General features: G+C 40.8%; 1 protein-coding gene across 2 annotated transcripts in view; it reads left to right on the forward strand.

Annotated features, from left to right (window-relative positions):
- LOC124711787 overlaps window positions 1-24,207 on the forward strand; it is an 83,181-nt gene that overhangs the window by 34,921 nt on the left and 24,053 nt on the right. Inside the window, exons 5-7 of one of the 2 annotated variants that reach the window (XM_047242002.1) lie at window positions 539-653; window positions 9,933-10,049; window positions 21,580-23,395. In XM_047242002.1, coding sequence (XP_047097958.1) covers window positions 539-653; window positions 9,933-10,049; window positions 21,580-23,395 — 2,048 coding nt within the window. The remainder of the gene's footprint in view (window positions 1-538; window positions 654-9,932; window positions 10,050-21,579; window positions 23,396-24,207) is intronic. The other variant, XM_047242003.1, reaches the window with a different exon arrangement.

A 24,207-nucleotide genomic window follows, 5' to 3' on the forward strand; every position in this document is an offset into this window, starting at 1 on the left:
TGGAATTTGCCCGAAATTGTTTAGGAATATCACGGTAAATCTAAAACAGGGTGGCTGGACAGGGTGTGAACCTCCATCCTTCCAAATTTGAAACAAGTGTTTTAACAGTTGCGCAGAAGTAACTAATTCAGTTTATACCTATTGTCTAGTGCTCTTTTGTTTATACATACATGGAAAAACCTAGTTTAGCAAATAATTGTGCACTGTGCTTTGGGTCCCACAACACTGATCAGCACACACACACAATACACACAAACATGCGCACCTGCAAATTCTTTTAGGGTTATCGTGTTACCATGCCTTTGTAGATATATAAACGTTTATCATAACAAAATTTGTAGAATACTATTTAAAAATGTTTTATGGTCATACATTCGTGTTCATAAGTTTAATGTAATGTTTGGTGTAAGTCTAGTCAGTTGTTATTAGATTTAATTTAAATTATTAGTATTGATTTGCTAATCAGATTGACTCTTGCTTGATAGCTTGATTTTATGTTACTTGCAGATCTACGTCATGTTATATTAATATTTTACAGATGAATCTGCTTTGAAATCACAGCTGCTGAAATTTTGCGAAACAGAGCGAGGGAATCAACTGTCATGGATTCAGTTTGAAATCGAACATCTCTCTAATTTGAAACAGTTGAGTATGTTAGTCCTCTGTGATAGTATGACATTCAAAGGTTTAATATCATTTTTCTATTGTCTGGTGATAATGTCAAGGCTTCTTTCTGTTTCAAACATTGACTTGTTCATTGAAGTTATAAACTGCTGGCATTATGAAAAGAATGGATATCTGCTCACCTTAAAGCGGATATGTTGAGTCTCATATAGGCACAACAAAAAGACTGTCAAACAAGTAAGCTTTCGTGGCATCCATTGGAACTAGACTACACACACACACACACACACACACACACACACACACACACTCGTGACCACAGTCCCACATTCTCTGCCTGCTGAGGCCTGCAGTCTGGCCTTGGCAGCTGAGACTGTGGTCATGTGTTTGTTAGTTGTGTTTGTGTGTGTGTGTGTGTGTGTGTGTGTGTGTGTGTGTGTGTGTGTGTTTTGTCTAATTCCACTGAAGGCCTTTCAGGTGCTGTGCTCATCCAGTATCAGCATTCTCATTCTTAGTGCACAGTTTTATCCTTAGCAGCAGTAGTAGTAGTGACAGTATCAATATTCTGTGTTTGAAGATTCGCTAGTGTGTACCATCCTTACTTAATACCTGCAGACAGACATATACACTAAAGTGAACAGAAGAGAGCCCAGGTAACCAAATGACGGACATGTTGATTTCAATGTCTGTGAAACTAACGTCCCATATTTGGTGGTTTTTGTATTTTTACTTACATATTAGAAAAATACACACATCAAAAAAAGTTTTGCATCACCTCGGTTCCGAGATTCCAGAACCTGTACAGGAAATTGGAATAGAGATCAACATAAACATCATTTCTGCCCATTTTATTGGTAATGAAAACCACACATTTCATGTTCTACCACCATACATCAAGGCATTCAGAGGTGGTGGTCCAGATTGCTGTACAGACCGATACCTCTAATACCCAGTAGCACGTCCTCTTGAATTGATGCATGCCTCAATAAACAGTGCTTTTCAATCTACCCCAGCATGTTTGATAGGGTTCATGTCTGGAGAACGTGCTGGCTACTCTAGTCAAGCGATGTCATTGTCCTGAAGGAAGTCATTCACAAGATGTGCACGATGGGAGCACGAATTGTCATCCATGAAGATGAATGCCTCATCAGTATGCTGCCGATATGGTTGCACTATCGATGGGAGGATGGCATTCACGTATCACACAGCTGTTACGGCACCTTCCATGACCAGCAGCAGTATACATCGGCCCCACATAATGCCACCCCAACACAACAGGGATCCTCCACCTTCTTGCACTTGCTGGACAGTATGTCTAAGGCATTCAGCCTGACCAGGTTGCCTCTAAACTTGTCTCCGACGATAGTCTGGTTAAAGGCGTATGTGACACTCATTGGTGAAGAGAACGTGATGCCAATCCTGAGCAGTCCATTCGGCATGTTGTTGGGCCTATCAGTACTGTGCTGCATGGTGTCATGGTTGCAAAGATGGACCTTGCGATGGACGTCAGGCATGAAGTTGAGCATCATGCAACATATTGTGCACAGTTTGTATTGTTACATGACATCTTGTGGCTGCACAAAAAGCATTAGTCAACATGGTGGTGTTGCTGTCAGGGTTCATCCGAGCCATAATTCATAGGTAGCGGTCATCCACTGCAGTAGTTGCCCTTGGGCGGCCTGAGTGAGGCATGCCGACAGTTCCTGTCTCTCTGTATCTCCTCCATGTCTGAACAACATCGCTTTGGTTCACTCTGAGACGCCTGTACACTTCCCTTGTTGAGAGCCCTTCCTGGCATAAAGTAACGATGGGGTCGTGATCGAACCGTGGTATTGACCGTCTAGGCATGGTTGAACTACTGACAACACGAGCCGTGTACCTTCTTCCTGGTGGATTGACTGGAACTGATCGGCTGTTGGACCCACTCCGTCTAATGGGCGCTGCTCGTGCATGGTTGTCTACATCTTTGAGTGGGTTTAGTGACATCTCTGAACAGTCAAAGGGACTGTGTGTGTGATACAATATCCACAGTCAACGTTTCAGGAGTTCTGGGAACCGGGGTGATGCAAAACATTTTTTTGATGTGTGTACGTAGTTTTAATGATACACTACATTAACTGTCTCTCCAAAATGCATCATTTGTAGTGTGGCTTGTTCTGCTAATGTCTCAGGAAATGTGTGTAAATGTGAAATGTGTGTAGGTGAAACTGAATTGCAGTTCCAGCTTTCTTTAGCACTAGTTCAAAGTGTGGCACATATAGTCCATTAAATTTTGGGCATGCAGCTGCGCAAATAAAATTTCTTCCACTGATATTTCAGCTGCATAGCATCTGGCCATCCTCAGAGTGAGTCGCAAGACTGACAACAACGTGCCATGTGTGGCCTTATAAGCTCCACTGAGGCGGTTCTGTGCATGTGTGTCACAGACACAGGTCAGCGGCAAAGAGATATGCTTGCTCACGCACCACCTGTGGTGAAGGTGTACAGACATTAGATTCGCTTATCGATGTATGTTCAGCAGTGGTGAAACCATGATTACTTCTGTGCAGTTTAATTACCCCAAGAGCCAGATTCCATGCTTTGTCTAAATTAAAACCGTTATCTTTATTTATTAAATTATTAGCTAATATAATCTTCCTTGAAGGCAGGATCCTAAAAGGAAGAGGTGGATGTTAAAATCTTCGCATCACTGTAGTTCATGAAATGCCCTGTATCAGTGCAATGTTTGCTGCGTTGGATCATATAAGGCCATGCTTGGCACCTTGTTGTCAGCCTGTTGACTCAGTCTGTGGGTGGCCAGATGATATGTGACTGAAATATCAGTGGAAGAAATTTTGTTTGCGTGGCTTCATGCCTAAAATTTAATGAACTATTCATTACGCTGCGAGTAGTAGTAGTAGTAGTAGTAGTAGTTAACATATTTTGGTGGCTTTTCATTACAAATGAGGAGTGTCAACACTGTGGTTAATTTTTACATTAGTGATTGTTTCACATATTATTAGCTACTATCTATCAGATACTTTGATGTCTGCAGTGACATAAATGAAGCACTTCAAGGATTTTATTAAAGTACATGTAAGGGATACAATATCAATGAAATATGTTTAATTGAACGTGAAATATGCATACAACCTGTTACGTAGGATACTTGATAAAATTTGATGTATAGTGTGCTATAAACGTATTTTACAGTGTTCATAGTTCACAGCACAAACACCAGATGTCAGAAACATGTTGTACAGCGGGGATACAAGGTAGTGCGCTTAGAGTGTCTCGATTGTTAAACAAAAGTGGTAGTTATGCTATAACATAGTGTATTGTATGGTATGCAAAATTTTTGAGTGTTGTAGAGACAAAGTGAGCTTTCAGATGTTGTTACTACATTAGATGTGTCCCATCACACTGAGACCTTGTTAAGGCAGTATGATAGAAACATGGAGAAAGATAATCAAGCCATGACTCAGAGTCAGTGAAAGTCACTCTGCTGCTTATCAGCAGAGCTGAATACACGATTCACAGTGTGTCGGAGGATCATTAGACGGTATCTTAACATGTCTCATTACCATATCAGTGTATGCAAGCACTGACATGGCTGAATTACAGATCTCAACTCCAGTTTGTTATGATGATATGTGAGTGGCAGGAAGCGAACGATGAGTGATTAAACTGCTGAATGTTCCTGAATGAAGTCGCATTCCAAGTGAGTGACAGAGTCAACATGTATAACTACATCATTTGGGGAACTGAGAATTCACAAATCTCATACAAGCTCTTAAGAGCCAGCCCTATAATGACTGTGTGGTGCTCAGTGACTCACTACTAAGTCTTTGTCCCATTGTTTTTTGTGGAGGAAGCTGTTCACGCAGTCAATTCACTTGAAATAATTGAGTGGTTATATAATCCCCCAACTACAGGAAGGTGGGACACTGGGCATCATTAACCTCCTAACAGTCCTGACCCAGTGCCTACAGATTGTTTTCTATGGGGCTACGTCAAGGCAGCAGTGTACTCACATAAACTATAGGATCTAGCCAATCTGCAAATGCAGATTACGATGGCCTTTCTGTCAATCACTCCAGAAATACTGCGCCCCATGTTGTGCAACATGAATAGTAGGTAGGATATGTGCCACATCTGCAGTGGCAGACATGGAGAGTGCTAATGTGCTGCGACACAAACTTCAGACACAAACTCCAGACCCTCCTACATATGTATGTACCATTAACAAGCCGTAAATCTACAGTTTCTTGTACAGTGTTTTAATTGTCGGACATCTCGAACAGATCACCATGTACAACTCATTATTTTTGTCTTCAGTAATGATTGTTCATATTTGAGAATGTCAGTGCCACTTTGCAGCACTATAATAATTACATCTTTTGGGTTTACTGCAGATTTTAGACAGGAAATTCCACTATGTAAACAACTGAAACATGATTACTTGAAATTGTCATTGTGCACCTCTCATGCAATGCAAAGTTGCATTCAAAACACAGCACTTCTTTCATTACACAGTTTTGAAATTTTTTATGCGATGCTCTGTCTATCCTATTCTTTCTTGGGATAATGTATCACTGCACTGCAGCACGGTCATGGATTTACTAGGTGTTTTCCTGAACACCGCAGCAGAAACCTCTGAATTTCATTGACATGTTTTTACCAGATCCACCATACAACCCAAGGCTTGTTTCATCAGATTTTCATCTCATTTGCTAGAGTAAGATTTTCAGAACGTATTCATTTGCAGAAAATTGAAACATTGAATTGTGCTCTGGGCAAAACTTGGGGGAGCAGGAGAAAACTTTTTATGTAATATGTGGTCTACAGTGAAAAAAAAATGCAGAATGACAGTGATAATTTTAAGGGTTAATTCATTCAGATTCAATGTTATCAATAAAGATATGTGTAGATTTAGTGTAGTTTTCGTATAACATAGTAGATTAAAAATAGGTGACATTAAATTGTGTGTCTAATACTCTATCAAGAACTTCTATTACACTCACAATATTAAACATAACAAAGAGTGTACTAAAATCTCAGTATGTATGATTACTTTTAAGAAACCAAATGCTTTACTGGAAAAAAGTCATTAAAAACATGAAGATCTCGATTCCAATGACGGACCAATAGACATCCTCAAACATTGGGTAAGGTTGATGTTTTGCATGTTACACATCTACATACGAGTTCATTGAGGAACATTGCATCGTACTTCTGAATAGCACAGGCACTGCCGTATCATATTTATTCACTGACGCCAGACAAATGACTTTCAAACAAAATGATGCCCCTGTACAGGAATATACATAATGGATGCACAGGTGCATTTTGTAGACACATGGTTGACAACATGTGGAAGTTTAGATCTGGCTGTGAAACAGTCTTGGACAACATATTGGTAAGGTGACCGCTCACAATAAGTGGAAAATCTGGGTTTGAGTCCCAGTTTGGCACAAATTTTCATTGTTGTCTTTCCATGACAGAACTGATGGTCTTCCATGTTCACTACTGTGAGTACATTTCATTCATTGAACATAGCTGCTAAGGTTCAGTGACCGTGTCGGAATTATATTGTAACAAATAAGCCCTCGGTCACAAATATTAAGTCAAAGATTGACCTGGTTTCGACGCTACCATGAGCGTCGTCTTCAGAATTAGACTAACTGTACTAAAACATTAGGTATATAGTACATTAATAAAATTAAAGTTTGTACTGACTCGAAAAGATGCAGTACTTACAAGCCACATGTTAAAAAAGATCTCAGCCGGAAAGGCAACGTCATGAACACTTGTCAGATGGCGAGCCGCTAAGGCAGGGCCGGCCAAACGCTGCACAGTGTGCAGACGTGCGGAAGTGCTGCACATGTGTGCAGATGCGCGGAAGTGCTGCACATGTGTGCAGACGTGCGGAAGTGCTGCACATGTGTGCAGACGTGCGGAAGTGCTGCACATGTGTGCAGACGTGCGGAAGTGCTGCACATGTGTGCAGACGTGCGGAAGTGCTGCACATGTGCGACAGCGAGTGACAGCGACATCTTTTATTAGACATGTGTCCTAAATGAACGGCGGCGGCTCCACTTCTCTGTTTATGTAGTACAAGCAAGAGCGCAACATACCCAGTCTCGTTTACCCCTGGTGACCGTAACTTTAACAGAGAAGCACTGAGAAATGGCAGGTACTGTGAAAAAGCAAAGGACGGGAGATCTATGTCCTCAGTCGTTAAAAAATGACTGGGAATTACAATTCTTTTTTGTAGCCGTTGGCGAAAACTCAGTGTTTGCTGTGCCGCTGAATAATAGGCGGCCAGCGTAAGTTTTCAATTTAAAGACACTACAATACATATCACAGAGACGAGTGTAGTGTACTCAATAGTGAAGAATGGCAAGCAAAAGTAAATGTCCTTTAGAAAATGGATGAAACACATCAACTCGATTTTACTGTATGTCAAAGTAACTGATACTTCTTGAACTCTTAGTTTCTTGTGTTACATTTATGTCTATTTTACTGTACGCTGTACAATGTACTATTGTCAGTTTTCCCGAATGTCAACCACACTAAATCTTCACTGCGAGCAAGTTTTAAAATCACATTAAGAACTGCACAATCTGGGGAACCCTTTTTCAAAGGGGAGTTTGTGAAAGGGAGTCCGATTGATGCTGCAGAAGTTGTGTGTCCCACGAACGTTAACAGGTTTCAAGAAATCAGTCTATCCAAACAAACAGTGACAAGAGGTATCAGTGCTATGGCCGGCGACGTGCACAGGCAACTAATAAATATGGCTAAAGACTTTGTTGCTTTCTCTGTTGCGCTCGATGAAGCAACAGATCTTACAGATACATCCCAGGTTGTGATATACATACGAGGTGTCGATAGCGCACTTTGTGTAACAGAGGACGTTTTGGACTTAGTACCTTTGAAAGAGACTACTACAGGCGCGGACTTACTCCAAGCTGCCGAGCAAGCGATTGATGGTGTCAGTATGGACTGGAATCGATTAGTCTCAGTGACCACAGATGGAGCACCATCAATGCAAGGCCATCAGAGAGGACTCATAGCACAGATGCGCAAAAAGCTAGGGCGCACAGACGAGACGTTGTATGGAATTCACTGCATTCTGCATCGAGAGGCGCTTTGTGCAAATTCAGTAATGTTAGAAAACGTCATGCACATTGTTGTGCGTACTATAAACTATCTGAAGACACCAAGGCTTACGCATTGCCTGTTTCGGCGGTTCTTGGAGGAATTAAGAGTGGAGTATGGCGACATATCTTACTATACCGAAGTACGCTGGCTCAGTCGACGTTAAATGCTGAAAATATTTTTGGATTTATGTTTGGTCATAGTGATGTTCTTACATGAGAAGGGAAAAAGTGAACCTATGTTGGAAGACCCTTGTTGGATATCAGACCTTGCATTTCTCGTGGACATTACGTCTCACATGAACAGCCTAAACGTCAATTTGGAAGATGAAAATAATTTAATTTCTGACATGTTGGAAAAAGTAAATGCCTTTAAAAGGAAGCTTTCCCGATTTTTGGACTGGTCCATGAAAGTGCTAGATTTCAAGAATATGTGTCAATAATTGTAAAAATTAAGTTACGAGTTTGTCTCCTGTCATTCACCTCTTTGCTCGACAGTTCTTGTCGCCAGTTGAAGATGCTCCGAATGATCTACAGATGGAACTGATCGACCTACAGTGCAATACAAGACTGAAGGACAAGTTCTTTGCAGTGCGAAGTACAAAAGAATTCTATGAAAATTTTTCACAAGAATTTTCATGCCTGCACCGAGAAGCCGTGAGAGTTATGTCCATGTTCGGGTCGACATATGTTTGTGAAACATTTTTCTCGGTGATGAAAATGAATACATCAAGGTTTCGATGAAGCGTAAGTGATGAAAATCTTCGCAACTGATTGCGTTTGTCAATGAGCCGTGCTTTTGTGCCCGATATTAACTATATCAGTTCTCATGACCAGTGATAAACGTGTTTGGATTTATTCCTTTCATAATTAAAAATTATTGTTTACTAACTGTGCATTATTGCCTCATTCTGCTCCATGTTACATTATTATCAGGAAAATTGGTCATTAAACCGATTGTTCCAATGTATACTTACATTTAGGGTTTTTTTTTAATGTGTGAAGGGCTACGCTCAGCTGAAGTCGATAAAACATAACATTCATCTAATTGTCGGTTATTATGCAGATTTCAGACAGAACTGATGTAAGATATAGCTATAATGGTATTGAAATAACAGGTGGTCATTGAGAGGTCTGCGGTTATCATTCTGTCCAGAAGTCAGTGAGACAGAAACTATGTGGGTGTAACTGAGGGCACCGAGAATTAATTATAGGAAAACTTGCAATAGTTTAATGCTAATTGAAATCATGAATAAGGTTCGTTGTAAGTTGCTAAGTGCTCTCTTTCTTAAATACTAGATCAAAAACATTACGGGTTTTTATGTGCCGTCAGTCAAGCTGCCTTAATAAAAACCCATGGTTGTTAACTGTATTACTTGTCTTACTGGGTTAAACTGTTAACATAAAAGTAGACATCTCAATGAGTAGACTGTGACAGTATTTTAAATGTTTAATATGTGAAATACCTTCCCATGGTTGGCTTGCAAGCTGTGGAAAGAGCACTAGAAGGCGCCGGTAAAGAGTATCCTAGCAAGTGGATAAAGTGACATCTGTGCGTAGAAACATGCACTACATGAACGCTGATGGCTGCGGTGTGCACGCTGCGCCCCGGAAGTTGCACATGTGCAGGAGCACCGCACGCGTGCAGAATTTCTGGCTGGCCCTGCGCTAAGGGTTACTCGTACTGTGGACAAGTCTCGTTGCAACCCTTGTCCACGGTACGAGCAGCCCTTATTGGCTCGTCATCTGACAAGTGTTCATGACGTCGCCTTTCCGCCTGAGATCTTTTTCAATATGTGACTTGTAAGTACTGCATCTTTTCGAGTCAGTACAAACTTTTTCAAGTCAGTACAAACTTTTTCGAGTCAGTACAAACTTTAATTTTATTAATGTACTATATACCTAATGTTTTAGTACAGTTAGTCTAATTCTGAAGTCGACGCTCATAGTAGCGTCGAAACCAGGTCAATTTTTGACTTAATATTTGTGACCAAGGGCTTATTTGTTACAATACATTTCATTCATTTGTGATGTACGTTTAGAATGACTATAAATTTCATTGATTCCTGGTATATACCATACTTGACTTTAAACAAAGTGAGAAAATTATGTTGAACATTTTTTACAGCGTATTCCATTATTTCACAATACCAAAAATGTATTTTATAGGTTTTTAATGGGCCAGAAGAGTTTAACAAGAAGCCTGGAAAGTCTGTATGAAAATAGACAGAAATTACCAACAAGGCAGTTTACCAAATGTGCTTCTGCTACCCAAACATCATTCAGGTGAGTTTATTCTTCCATAACTTTTTTAGTGCATGTCATAATCATCATCAACTGAAGTATGATATTACCACAGGATTTTTCAAAGTGGACTGTAAATATTTTAGGTGGTGGTAATATTGACAATATAAAATTTCTGATTTTGTATGTACATGTGTCCCACTTTGTTTGAAAATACTGTTGTTCGAAATTGTATCAGATAGTTCTGAAGCAGGCACATGAATCTAAAATACAATTAAAATTTGCACCTCTGTTGTTTGAATCAAACAAGACTGCAGTTTCAAGCTGGCTGACTGTTAAGACAAGTACTGAAAACTGTATTACACATCTTCACCCATCTCAGTATCCTGGCATGGTATTTGTTTAGGAGGTATGTAATCGCAATGTGCTTGTGAAGAACACTGTTGACCAATTCATAGCCTCAGACTTTCAGATTCATAATTGCACTGTCATGTTGTCATCAACATTCCTGAGACAGTAATCACATTTTTTCGGAGTATGCATTTGCAGAAAATATGGATTAAGTAGACACAACTCTGCAACTGATAGAATGAAAATCCTCAATAAGAACATTGGATGTCAGCATATATCAGTTTCAGATAGACAAGTATGATTGAACATTATGTCAGCATATCTCGTATCCGTGACAATATTATGGAAAGGATAGATTAGTACTCACCATACAGCAGAAATGCTGAGTCGCAGATAGGCACAAGAAAAAGACTTTCAAACGCCTTGGACTACCACTATCCACCACCTCTACAACAACCTTAAGAACTCCCCCACACCCCCTCATAGCTGACAAACCCTGCCTTGCAGACCACTGCATTTACCCCACCCTCAAAAACTTCCTTCTACCATCATACAGAATCCAGAACCTAAACAGCCTCAAAACACAGTCATGAACTTTTCCTCCATAAATCTTAGCCCCACAGAAGTATGAGTCCTTTCCAAAGGCCTCACCTTTTGCCCCACACCAAAATTCAGTCATGCAGGACTTGTTAAAGGCCTTCTCTCCTTCTCTTAGCCCCCATAGTGGAAACACTTTTTTGCCACAATTTCTACCAATCAGACTCAACAAAAGTCCAATGTTAAACCCTGCCTGACTCAGTTCACTCGTCACCCTCACTGCCCCCAAATCACCCCTTGTTAGCTTTCCAGAATTTCTTAACCTCGAACCTAGCCTTACCATCATTCCACAAATCCCTCAATATGCAAGCTAACCTTACATCTGTAGAAAGAACTGCAATCTACCACCAAAAAACTGAATGCAACCGTAAAATCCCACCCACTGAGAAAGGCTCCACTGCTGTTATTTTGAACCACAAAGATTACCTTGCCAAAGAACTCTACCATCTGTCAGATTCATCCACCTACAAACCCTGCCACAGTGACCCCATCCAGAAATGCAGCAGGATCTCCAGTCTCTCCTCAACTCCTTAGGCTCATCCTAGAACTTCTCTCTAGAGTCCATCTCTCACCTCACCCCTACCACTCCCCCACACACCTACCTTCTACATGCTTCCCAAAGTTCATAAACCCAACCATCCAGGATGCTCTACTGAGGCTGGTTACTGTGCCTCCATTGAGAGAATCTCTGCTCTTGTAGACAAACATATTCATCCTATTACCTGCAACCCACTCCTATATAGAAGATACCAACCATTTCCTTCATCGACTCTCCACAGTTCCTGTTTCCTTAACACATGGTGCCCTGCTCGTCACTGTTAATGGCACCTCTATTTGCACTGACACCCCTAATACCCGTGACCTTGCCCCTACTGACCACTACCTTTCCCAACACCTGGCAGGTTCCAAATCTACAACTGCTTCCTAGTGGCCATGTTCAGCTATATCCTCACCCTCAGTCACTTCTCCTTTGAAGGCATCACCTACAAACGAATCAGAGGTATGGCAGTGGACATCTGCATGACACCATCCTACGCCAACCAATTCATGGGCCATCTAGAGGAAAACCAGTTCATGGGCCATCTAGAGGAATCCTCCCTAACTACCGATAACCATAAACTCCAACCTGATTCAAATTCATTGATAAGATCTTTGTGATATGGACTGACGGTTAAGACACCCTATCCACATTCCTCCAGAATGTCAGCACCTTCTCCCCCCTCTTCAACCCAACAAGCTACCTCCCTCAATGCGGACCTCCACCTCAAAGATGCCTACATCAGTACCTCGTCCATGTCAATCCTACCAACAACCAGCAATACCTCCACTTCAACAACTGCCACCCATTCCATACCCAGAAGTCCATTTCGTACAGCCCAGGCTCACTTGACTGTCACATCTGTAGGTACGAGCAGTCCCTCCAGAAGAACACCAAGGGTCTCACTGAAGCTTTCAAAGATGGTAATTACCCTCCGAACCTTGTACAGAAAAAAAATCTTCCGTGTGTTCTCTCTCCAGTCATCCCCCCCCCCCCCCACCCCCCCCCCCCCCACCCCCCACCTCCCAAAGTCCAACCGTCCGGCCACAGAGGAGCACTCCTATCATGAGTCAGTACCACCCAGCACTGGAGCAACTAAATTATATTTTCTGCCAGGGTTTCGACTACCTCTCGTCGTGGCCTGAAATGAGGACTGTCCTACCTATTATCCTTCCCATCCCTCCCACAGTGGTATTCTGCCACCCCTGAATCTACGCAATATTCTCATCCATACCTACACAACCCATGGTCGTAGCCCTTTGCCTCATGGCTCATATCTCTTTAATGGACGTAGACGCAAGACCTGTCCGATACCACTGTGCTGTGTTTTACATGGGCATGACGACCAACAAGCTGTCTGTCCATATGAATGGCCACCGACAAACTATGATCAAGAAACAGCTGGATACGCATTTGCTGAATGCGCTGTCCAACATGATATTCTCCATTTTAATGATTGCTTCATATCCTGTGGCATCTGGATCCTTCCTACCAACACCAGCTTTTCTGAACCGCAAAAGTGGAAACTCTCCCTGCAGTATATCCTACATTCCTGTAACCCTCCTGCCTCAGCCGTAGCTACCCATCCTCCGGCACCCACTTATCCTCTTCATTGTTCAAACTCTGCCACTCCTCCTCCTCCCACCTGATATAACCTGGAATTAAAAATAATAGGAGATAGGAGATCCCGTTTAAGAATCAGAATTTAAAAGATCTGTGGAAGAATTAAAGATCAAATAAGGTAGAAAGGATAGATAATACTTCACTGGAATTTCTAAAGTCATTGAGGGAAATGGCAACAAAATGACTATTCATGTTGGTGTGTAGAATATATGAGACTGATGATATACCATTGAACTTTTGGAAAAACATCATCTACACTGTTCGAAACATAGCAAGAGCTGACAAGTGCAAGAATTATCACACAATCGGCTTAATAGCTTATGCATGCATGTTGCTGGCAGGAGTAATGTACAGAGGAATGGCGAAGAAAACTGAGGATCAGTTAGATGTCAATCAGCTTGGCTTTAGGAGAGGTAAAGGCACTAGAGCAGTTCTGACATTGTGATTGATAACGGAAGAAAAATCTAGACACATTCACTGGTTTTGTTGGCTTGGAAAAAGCATTTGGCAATGTAAAATGGTGCAAGATATTAAAAATTCAGAGAAAAATAGGGTTAAATTGTAGGGAAAGGTAGGTAATATACAGTATGCACAAGAACCAAGAGGAAACAGTAAGACTGGAAGACAAAGAATGAGGTGCTCAGATTAAAAAGGGTACAAGGCAGTGATGTAGTGTTTTGTGGCTACTGTTCAGTCTGTACATCGAAAGAACCATGAGGAAAATAAAAGAGAGGTTCAAGAGTGGTATTAAAATTCAGGATGAAAGGCTTTCAGTGATAAGATTTGCTGCTGACATTGTTATCCTCAGTGAAAGTGAAGAAGAATTACAGGATGTGTTGAGAAGAATGAACAGTCTAATGAGTACAAAATATGAATTGTGAGTAAACTGAAGAAAGACGAAAGTAATGAGAAGTGGTAGAAATGAGAACAGTGAAAAACTTGACATCAGAATTGGGGATCATGAAATGGACGAAGTTAAGCAATTCTACTAGCTAGGCCGCAAAATGGCTGATGACAGATGGTGTTAGGAGGACATAAAAAGCATACTAATGCTGGTAAAAAGGGTATTCGTGGCCAAGAGAAGTCTGCTAGTCTTAATTTGCCATTTGGAGTCAGCATTGTATGGTAGTGAGAAATGGAGTGTGGCAAAACCAAAACAGAAGAGGACTGAAGCCTGCAGGATGTGATGCTACAGAAGAAAATTGCAATTCGTGGGGACTGGTAGGTAAGGAATGAGGAGGTTCTCTGCAGAATCGGCAAGGAAAGGAGCTTATGGAAAACACTGATTGGACATTTGTTAAGACATCAGAAAATAGCTTGCACGGTGCTAGAGGGAGCTGTAAGGGTAAAAACAGTAGAGGAAGACAGAGCTTGGAATACACCCAGCAAATAATTGAGGACGTAGGTTGCAGTTGCCACTCTGAGGTGAAACTATTGGCACAGGAGAGGAATTTGTGGCGGTCCGCATCAAACCAGTCTGAGGGCTGATGACTCAGAAGTGTCATCACCTGGATAAATCTTGCAGTCTTTAACCTGATTCTTGAATCTGTGTTTTATTGAAATGTAGTCACTCTGATATCCACTGTATCTTTCTCGACAGTGTGGATCATCAAAAAGTGTGTTTGCTATGAGTATCTTTAGCCCAGCACAGAATCCCGTTAACCTTTCCGCCACCCATTGTGCTTGTCAATACCGTGATTAAATTGTCATCCCCTTTGACCTATTTTACAAGTTCTTTAATATTATCACACACTTCAATTTCACAGTCCTCCATTCTGTGGTTGAAATTTATACCTGTGTGATTATAATGTCCATTCAGTATCCATTCAATTTGGTCATTAGTATTCTGTTTGCAGCACACAACCTTCTGCTTTGTTTCCGGTTTCCCTGTGCACTATTATTCCTGCTCTACCTTTATCAGACCCAGTATGATTAACCCTCGAGAGGGCGCACTGTGTATAAAGTATGCCAATCACAAAAACCATTATTTTCTGCCATTCCATTGTCGTTTTACAGCTGTGAGCCCACACCTATTTCTTCGTTACTGTTTCAACTAATAAAGTGGTGTGTTGTCACACATCCAACTGAGCAGCAGTAATATAAAATAAACAGCAAGCTAGGTGAGAAAAAAATTTACGATCCATGTGAGAAAATGAACCATTACCTGAACTACCTGCACAGTCACACACTGAGGCAGTTATCTACAAGATAGTTAGTAATTAGATAAGCAGTTGCTCGGCCAGAGTGGCCGAGCGATTCTAGGTGCTACAGTCTGGAACCGCGCGATTGCTATGGGTGCAGGTTCGAATCGTGCCTCAGGCATGGCTGTGTGTGATGTCCTTAGGTTAGTTAGGTTTAAGTAGTTTTAAGTTCTAGGGGACTGATGACCTCAGCAGTTAAGTCCCATAGTGCTCAGAGCCATTAGATAAGCGGTTGGCAGGAATCTGATGCATCTGTACTGTTAAATGCTTCCAGTGGGTCATTAGCAGGGGGGGAGGAACAGTGTGCCCGTTTGAGGGTTAATGAATAATCCTGTGTCCTCCACCCTCCAACCCTCCCTCCAGCTATACTGCCTACACTCCCCCCCCGCCCTCCCCCCTCCCAAAAAAGAAAAATCCCTTGCCCTACATGCATACATCACCGACACACACACCATGTTGGTCTCTACAACTCGATCTCCATCTTTACCATTTCCATCTCTAGATTTTATAGATCCCCAAACTGACTTAGCATTCTAACATTTCAAGTGCCCTCCCTAATTAGCATTCTCTTTTTGTATAATAGTTCTTTCTGAGTTTTCCCAACCCAAAGACCTGAAGGAGATACTATTGTACATCTGGTATATTTTACTCTGGTGATAACAGTCATGTCATTGTGTTGCTTAAAATAGTATGGTAGTCGGATATTGCCCTTGACAACTCCAGCAGCTGTGACTACTGGGGGGGAGGGGGGCTGCTGGTTTCCATTAGGATGAAGCTTCTCTGTGTAATAGCTGTCTTGGTGACTGCCTTGTCTTGTTTGCCTCACAGACCATTTTCAATCTCCACTGTAACTCTTGTAAGATACTTGCAGCTGGTGCAGTTGAACCAAAGTATTTTGAGGAAGCTTTACTCTCCCATCACTTGTCTTTTAACACAGAAGTTCAAAGTTCATGTACAAGCACAATTCGTCAGTATCTTAAAGGAAACAAAGATTTATTAGTTTATTTTGTATGCTAAATTAATTTCATGGTGCCCCTGTATTGTATGAATGACAGAAAATGAAATACTTCATTTTGATTAATTTCGCTAGTCGTGCACATTACTGGACATTTTTAATTTTGCCAGTACTTGTACGAGGTAGGAAATGTGTTGAGCATGCTGTTCATGGGATAAACAAACACTATATATAGAGCTTCTGATCTTTGGAATATAGAAATGATTTGGGGACACATTGTAAAATTAAGGTTGTCCTTTGTTACTCACTTTTAGAGCTGTGTACTTTTCCTGGTCTTTCCTGCACATAGTATCTTTCAACATTTGAATTCACACCACAATAAAATTAAGTTTACAGTGGCGGGAAGGAGATGTCACCAACTATTTAGACTTTGTGATTGATGTTAGTAAGCCATGTCTCCGCTAAATCCTTTCTTTCAGGAGTGCTAGTTCTGCAAGGTTCGCAGGAGAGCTTCTGTAAAGTTTGGAAGGTAGGAGACGAGATACTGGCAGAAGTAAAGCTGTGAGTACCGGGCGTGAGTCGTGATTCGGTAGCTCAGATGGTAGAGGACTTGCCCGCTAAAGGCAAAGGTCCCGAGTTCGAGTCTCGGTCGGGCACACAGTTTTAATCTGCGAGGAAGTTTCATATCAGCGCACACTCCGCTGCAGAGTGAAAATCTCATTCTGGATAGTAATACCTACCTGTTCCCAGAAAAAAAAGAACTCTCCACTCAGGCTTCTATTCCATGATACCCTACCTGTTATCTATATCACAAGCCATACCGGATTTTGTAAATGAATTAAAAGTAAGTAAAGAAGTAGCATGCAACAATGCCTCTAGTGTTACCCTAACTGACAACACACTCAGTAGAAAGAAGAGACAGAGGGTAACAGCACTTCTGTATCCTTCTCAGAAGTCACTAAACTACACTGATAAGAAATGAGCCTCCAGGCAATATATATATTAAAAACAAAGATTCCATGACTTACCAAACGGGAAAGCGCTGGTAGATAGACACAATAAAAAAACAAACACACACACAAAATTTCAAGCTTTCGCAACCAACGGTTGCTTCATCAGGAAAGAGTGAAGGAGAGGGAAAGATGAAAGGATTTGGGTTTTAAGTGAGAGGGTAAGGAGTCATTAATCCCGGGAGCGGAAAGACTTACCTTAGAGGGAAAAAAGGACAGGTATACACTCGCGCGCGCGCGCGCGCGCGCGCGCGCGCACACACACACACACACACACACACACACACACACACACACACACACACACAGACAGACATTTGTAAAGGCCTTTACAAATGTCTGCTTGTGTCTGTGTATATTCGGATGGATATATATATCTGTGTGTGTGTGTGTGTGTGTGTGTGTGTGTGTGTGTGTGTGTGTGTGTGTGTGTGTGTGTGTGTGTGTGGGCGCGCGCGCGCGAGTGTATACCTGTCCTTTTTTCCCTCTAAGGTAAGTCTTTCCGCTCCCGGGATTGGAATGACTCCTTACCCTCTCTCTTAAAACCCACCTCCTTTCGTCTTTTCCTCTCCTTCCCTCTTTCCTGATGAAGCAACCGTTGGTTGCGAAAGCTTGAATTTTGTGTGTATGTTTGTGTTTGTTTGTGTGTCTATCAACCTGCCAGCGCTTGACTTATGTCAATAGGATTTTTTATGATATCAAATATAACCAAAAGACAGAAAATTGACATTATTTGAAATTTTGGCTGTTAATAAACACCAATCAAAGAACGTGGACCTGGTCCTTAATGACAAAACAAAATTTCATTACACACTCCTACTGTAGTAGCAGCCACCAGTTAATATTTTCTCACCATTAGGTAATATGTTTGTTGCAACTATTACACAGCCACATTCCATAGACTCATTTCCCCCCCTCTACCCTGCCTCCCCTCCATTTCGATCTATCACATTCACCAGTTTTTCCATATAATGTAGCAGTTTGTTACATTTAAATTTGAGTATAGATAAAATTTATTTGTTCAGATCTTCTTTGTTAATTACGTTATGCTTGTGTTTTTGTATCGATACACCAGGAGTAGAAGTATGAAAATGGAACTTCCTAGCAGATTAAAACTATGCTGGACCGAGACTCGAGCTCGGAACCTTCGCCTTTCACAGGCAAGTGCTCTACCATCTGAGATACTCAAGCACGACTCACGACCCATCCTCACAGCTTCAATTCTGCCAGTACCTCATCTCCTACCCTCCAAACTTTGCAGAAGCTCTTTTGCGAACCTTGCAGAACCAGCAAGAAAGGATATTGCAGATACATGGCTTAGCCACAGCCTGGGGAATGTTTCCAGAATGAGATTTTCACTCTGCAGCGGAGTGTGCGCTGATATGAAACTTTCTGGCAGATTAAAACTGTGTGCCGGAACAAAACTCGGAACTTGGGACCTTTGCCTTTTCGCGGGCAAGTGCTCTGGAATTTCCTTATAGATTGTACTAGCCATCAGTATAAGGCCCATGAGACCGCGTCTGCAGCACCATCTGCTTCCTTTAATGGCTGATGACAGATGTCAGCACACAGTAACAGAAGTTCCAGACAACGGTATTTGTTTCAAACCCGTAAACATTTTGGGTTTTGTGCCTACAAATTATGATTTGCGGACAGCACTGGTTTTCTGTTATCATTTGAAGGAAAGTGCTGCAGAATCACATCGAATGCTTGTCGAAGCTTTCGGTGAGTGTGCTCTTGGGAAAACATAGTTTTTCGAGTGGTTCAGAAAATTCAAAAGTGGTGACTTTGACGTGAGAAATGACAAGCTTGGGAAACCACCGAAACAGTTCTAAGACAATGAATTGCAGGCCTTATTGGATGAATGTTATACTCGGACTCGACGGGAAGTTGTGGAACAATTGAATGTCATATAGAAAGCTGTTTCTTTTCAGTTGAAAGCTATGGGAAAGGTGCAGAAAGTAGGAAAATCAGTTCCGCATGAAGTGAATGAAAGACAGCAAGCAAATCGGAAGACCACTTTTGAAATGCTGCTTGCCAGATACAAAAGAAAGTCATTTCTCCATAGAATAGTGACAGGTGATGAAAAATGGATATATTTTGAGAATCCTAAGCATCATAAATCATGGGCGAATCCAGGCAAACCATCGACATCCACTGCAAGACAAAATCGCTTTGGAAAGAAGACAGTGGTCTGTGTTTGGTGGGATTACAAGGGTGTCATCTATTATGAGCTGCTAAAACCTGGTGAAACCGTTAACACTGATCGCTACCAACAGCAAATGATCGATTTAAATAGAGCATTACATGAAAAATGACCTGAATATGGAAAAAAGCAACACAGAGTCATCTTGCTCCATGGTAACGCCCCAACACACACAGCGAAACGGGTCACAGAAACAACTGAGGCATTATTTCATGCTTTTTCAAAATCTTCACAGGTATTTGGGCAAAAGAAAATCACCATTAAAACAAATAACTCACTTTATAGCCATCATGACTACACTCCTGCACTACTTCCAATGAAAAGAATGCATCAGCATGTGTCTGCTCTCCTCCAAACATATGCTACATGCTCCACCAAAATTACAGAAAGTAGTTGCCCACCAAATACAGTAAATATACAATTTTCACAGAGTCTTTCGTTCTAAGATTAATCACAACTGTTAAATTTAGTATTTCTTAATGAAATACAATTATTTTGTTCTACTGATAGTGGAAAGTTCTCCATAATGTGTGGTGTATGAATAAATCACAATCATAATGCCAAATTGTTCAGAACTCCTGAGACAACTGATGTGTGCAACTAAGAGTCTCTTGTAGAAGTTATGCTATACTTTTGTAATAACAAAAATTTCCTTATGAGAATGAGCTGGCACAAATGGATTATCTAATAACCTATTCTACTGTGTTGAATATGAGTATACACCACAGAGACGACAGTATTTGTGTTATTTTTAGCAACTTTTCAGTAACCTCCACTCAAATCGTAAAATTGGAATTGGAGAGATGCTGTCTAGTGTTGTGTGTGTTCTGTTGTCAACTTTGATTTGAATTAACTGAAATTAACTCACCTCTGATATCTCTTACATCCTCATCCCCATCTGTTTCCTTAGTAACTGTTTTTTATTTTTTTCTGTCCAATAATTTTGATAATGATAAGAGCCCTTTCTTCAGCTCGCTCTTCCTGTATGGATATATTAATTTCTGCTAAGTGTTTCTCTGTTCCTCTCCTTCCCTTCTTATCCCCTACTTTTCTGTTCTGCTGCTGCTGCAGTCTGAATTTCCTGAATGTTTCGTGTGACACACACAATCCCCATGTGGCGCTTGATGTGAAAAGTTAGCTGTATTGCTGACATAGGAATGATACGCAAGAATGCAAATGATCTGATGGGAAGCAAACGTATGGGGCATCTATAAATGAAAAACACGGTGGGTCCAAAGAATCACTATCAGAATCGATAAGAGATGCCTATAAAGAAACGGGAAAGGTAATGGGCATAATGGTCATAGAAAGAATACGCCATGCACAAGAAGGAAGACTGTGATACCTACATTGCATTTGTGAACATTTAGAAAGCCTTCTACTGTTCTTCGAGAGGGAGTAAGACTTTTATAATACTGAGAAGAATGGGAATTAAGTACGGATGTACTGAGTAATGCAGAAGTCAAGTGGCGGTAATTTCAAAGTGAAAAATTGTGAAAAACAGGGAAATGTTTAGTTACCTTTTAATAGTTTCAAACTTAGTGATTTGTTTTTGTTTTCCAGATTATCACTAGTATAACCACAATTCATGCCTGTAATGAACATGCCGCGCAGGATTAGCCGAGCGGTTTAAGGCGCTGCAGTCATGGGCTGTGCGGCTGGTCCTGGCGGCGGTTCGAGTCCTCCCTCGGGCATGGGTGTGTGTGTTTGTCCTTAGGATAATTTAGGTTAAGTAGTGTGTAAGCTTAGGGACTGATTGACCTTAGCAGCTAAGTCCCATAAGATTTCACACACATTTGAACATTTTTTTTGTAATGAACACAGGCTTTTTGCACTTTTTAAGTTAATATCTACTTACCATATTACCAAAGAAATTTAATTGGTGTGCTCTTTTGTAAAATAATACAAGGAATAGTTTTATGAATTTATGCATAAGTTTTTGTGGATATGTGTTTTTAATGCTGTTGATATGACTTGGGAATAGGTAAGCATTATCATTATCTTTAAGACTTTGAGTCTCACATTCTTTCATTTATGACCACACTTGTAACCTTTTTATGAAATAGCACTAATTAAAACACACTGTTTCAGGACCGGTGATCATGAAGCTCCTTCTCGCAGTTCATCACAAGACATAACTGGCACTGAAAATGCAGACAAACCAAAATGTCATGTACATAGTAAAAATGTACCAAACAAATTAGCTCGGGAGGAGCTGAATGGATGTGGTTTCTCTAAACCAGTGTCAGTAAATCAAGGTGTAAGACCGTATTCCCAGCAGAGAGGTGCAGGTATTTTAACAGAGAAGCAGCACATTCGTACAAAGCATGTGGATCTGGTAATTGATATGAAGTTGAAATCTGGAGATAGAACACTGGTTTCAAGAACAGAGAAACTTGAGTTGCCAGGTTCTTGTAGTGGTGATTTTGTTTCTCTGGAAACTCCTTCTCAGAAAACTCCAGTTACAGATGGAAGTGGAAGTGTGGAAAGAGGAAGAATAAATGTGTTTGAACAAACACAGAAACAGGCAAAAACAGCAAACCAAATGCACGATCTTTCCTCAGATTTTAAGAATTTAAACCATAAAGAAAATATACAGTTTGTGGAGAGCAATAGGCGACAAAACAGAGTTGAGAGAGCTCCAATGTGCTGCTGTGAATGCAAAAGGGAGTTGGATCTTATAGCAAAAGCTGTGAAATCAGCAAATAAAAACCATTTTTCAAAACACAAAGCAGCAGCAGAGTCAGGTATTTCAAAGAAGGAGTGTACACAGTGTGAGAATTCATATAGAAATTACAAAGTGGAAAAAGGAAGAGTTATCAATAAAGATGGCAGTAGTCAGAGTACTGTTGGCTCTTCATCACCAGTAATTTCAGATAACTCTTCTCACGCAGTTTTTTATCAGGGTGTTGGGCAGTTGGGGATGGTCTCAGGAGGCACTGATACAGCTGATAATTTATCTTTCGCTTCAGCCAAACCTGTTTTCTCTGCATCAAGAAGTACTAATGTGAGGAGAAAGCACTTAAATATGAATGGCAGTAAAAAGCCTTTGAAAATAGATAAAGGAGAACAAGTAAATGGGCACAGTTTGGGAGCTCCTGCTACATCTGATATCTCTGTGCAGGTTACATCTGATAGTATACTCAGTGGTTACAAAAATGCTGCAGGAAACGGAAGTGGTGGTTCAGGTGATCATGTTGTGATATGTGATAATGAAACCAGTGAAAGTAAGCGAAGAAAAAATGCTCACTGTGATAGAGAGAAGAAACTGGATGATTGCCAAATGCCAGTAGAAATTACTGGTTTTGGACAGAAAAGACAAATGTGCCCTTGTTGTAAAAAAAGTGTGTCAGAAGAAAGTGTGTATGCATTATCACAACAATTCCTTGTGAATTCTAGTCAACAAAAAGCATGTCCTTGCTGCTATGTCCTACAGAAATATTCCCAAAAATCTGAAAGGGAAATAGAATCTCAAAAAACAGTTCATTTAGTTTCTGAAGATGTGCATTCAAACAATTCAAATCAGAATAATTATGGCAAAACAGATGAAATAAACAATAACACACAGAAAGAAAATGAAGAACATTTTGACATTGATGAAGTTTCGAACTCTCCAGATGGAGACTGTAAGCCGCTTGCTTACATTTTGGCGTTTGAATCTGCAGCTCCAAATGCAGCAAAAAGAGAGGAAGAAATGAGAAGAAAGTCATTGGAGGTAATAAAAGTTAAAGTTCCTTCGCTGCGACCACCCAAGAAAGGAGAAATTACAACTACAGGAAACCATTGGGGCAATATCCAGAAAGGAAAAGAAGGTAGCAATCCAATTAATGATGAAAAATTAGGTCATTCTGCTAGTTTTAGGGATAGGGGAGCAACAGAGCAGAAAATCTATAAGACGACATTGCAGGTAGTGTATGTATGAAGTATTTCTAAAATAAGTTAGTGTAAAGGGCCTCTTATATGGTATGTCTCAGAATTTTGTGTTAATTTTGAAGCTTATCCACTGTCTTCCGAGAAATCAACAATTGTAGTGTTGCTGACACAAACGTTTGGAGCACACATTGATTATGAACTCTCACTATAACATACTCTTGTTTTCTGTGAGCTGGAGGAATAAAGAAAGGGAGAAGGGGGCAGACAGATGCAGAGGATAGAACTAAGAGAAATTCTAAATTTATTTGTGTGTATACCACTTAAAATATGGCTACTGTGTGGTATGACGTTGTTCCCACACTGAAGTAAACGTACGAGGGCAATCCGAAAAAAAGTCTCCCATTTTATGGGGATGTGGAGAAACTGTTAATAAGATTGTTAGTCACACTGTTTTTAAGTGACACTGTTCCTGCTTCCAAATAAGCATTTGTGCCCTTCACTCAGATTCTCTGTCTTGGCGTGGCAGCTATTCAAAATGGAACTTCTGTTGAATGCTACTGCAAGTGCAAAGTTCACACAGTTATTTAATTTTTGAATGCAAAAGGCACTGAACCAGCTGAAATTCTTTGCCATATGATGGAAGCATATGGATGCTCATATATGGATGACAAAAACGTTCATAAATGGTGTAGAGAGTTTACAGCTGGTCAGACTGAAACTCACAATGCAGAAAGAGCAGTGGGCCATCAATTCTGACGATACTGTCGTGAAGCTTGAGTAAACCATGCACAGAGATCAGACTATCACTTTGAATGCTCTCTGCATTTTGATTCATGAAATTTCCTG

The sequence above is a fragment of the Schistocerca piceifrons genome, chromosome 8 (assembly GCF_021461385.2).
Source record: "Schistocerca piceifrons isolate TAMUIC-IGC-003096 chromosome 8, iqSchPice1.1, whole genome shotgun sequence".
Taxonomy (NCBI): Eukaryota; Metazoa; Arthropoda; class Insecta; order Orthoptera; family Acrididae; genus Schistocerca; species Schistocerca piceifrons.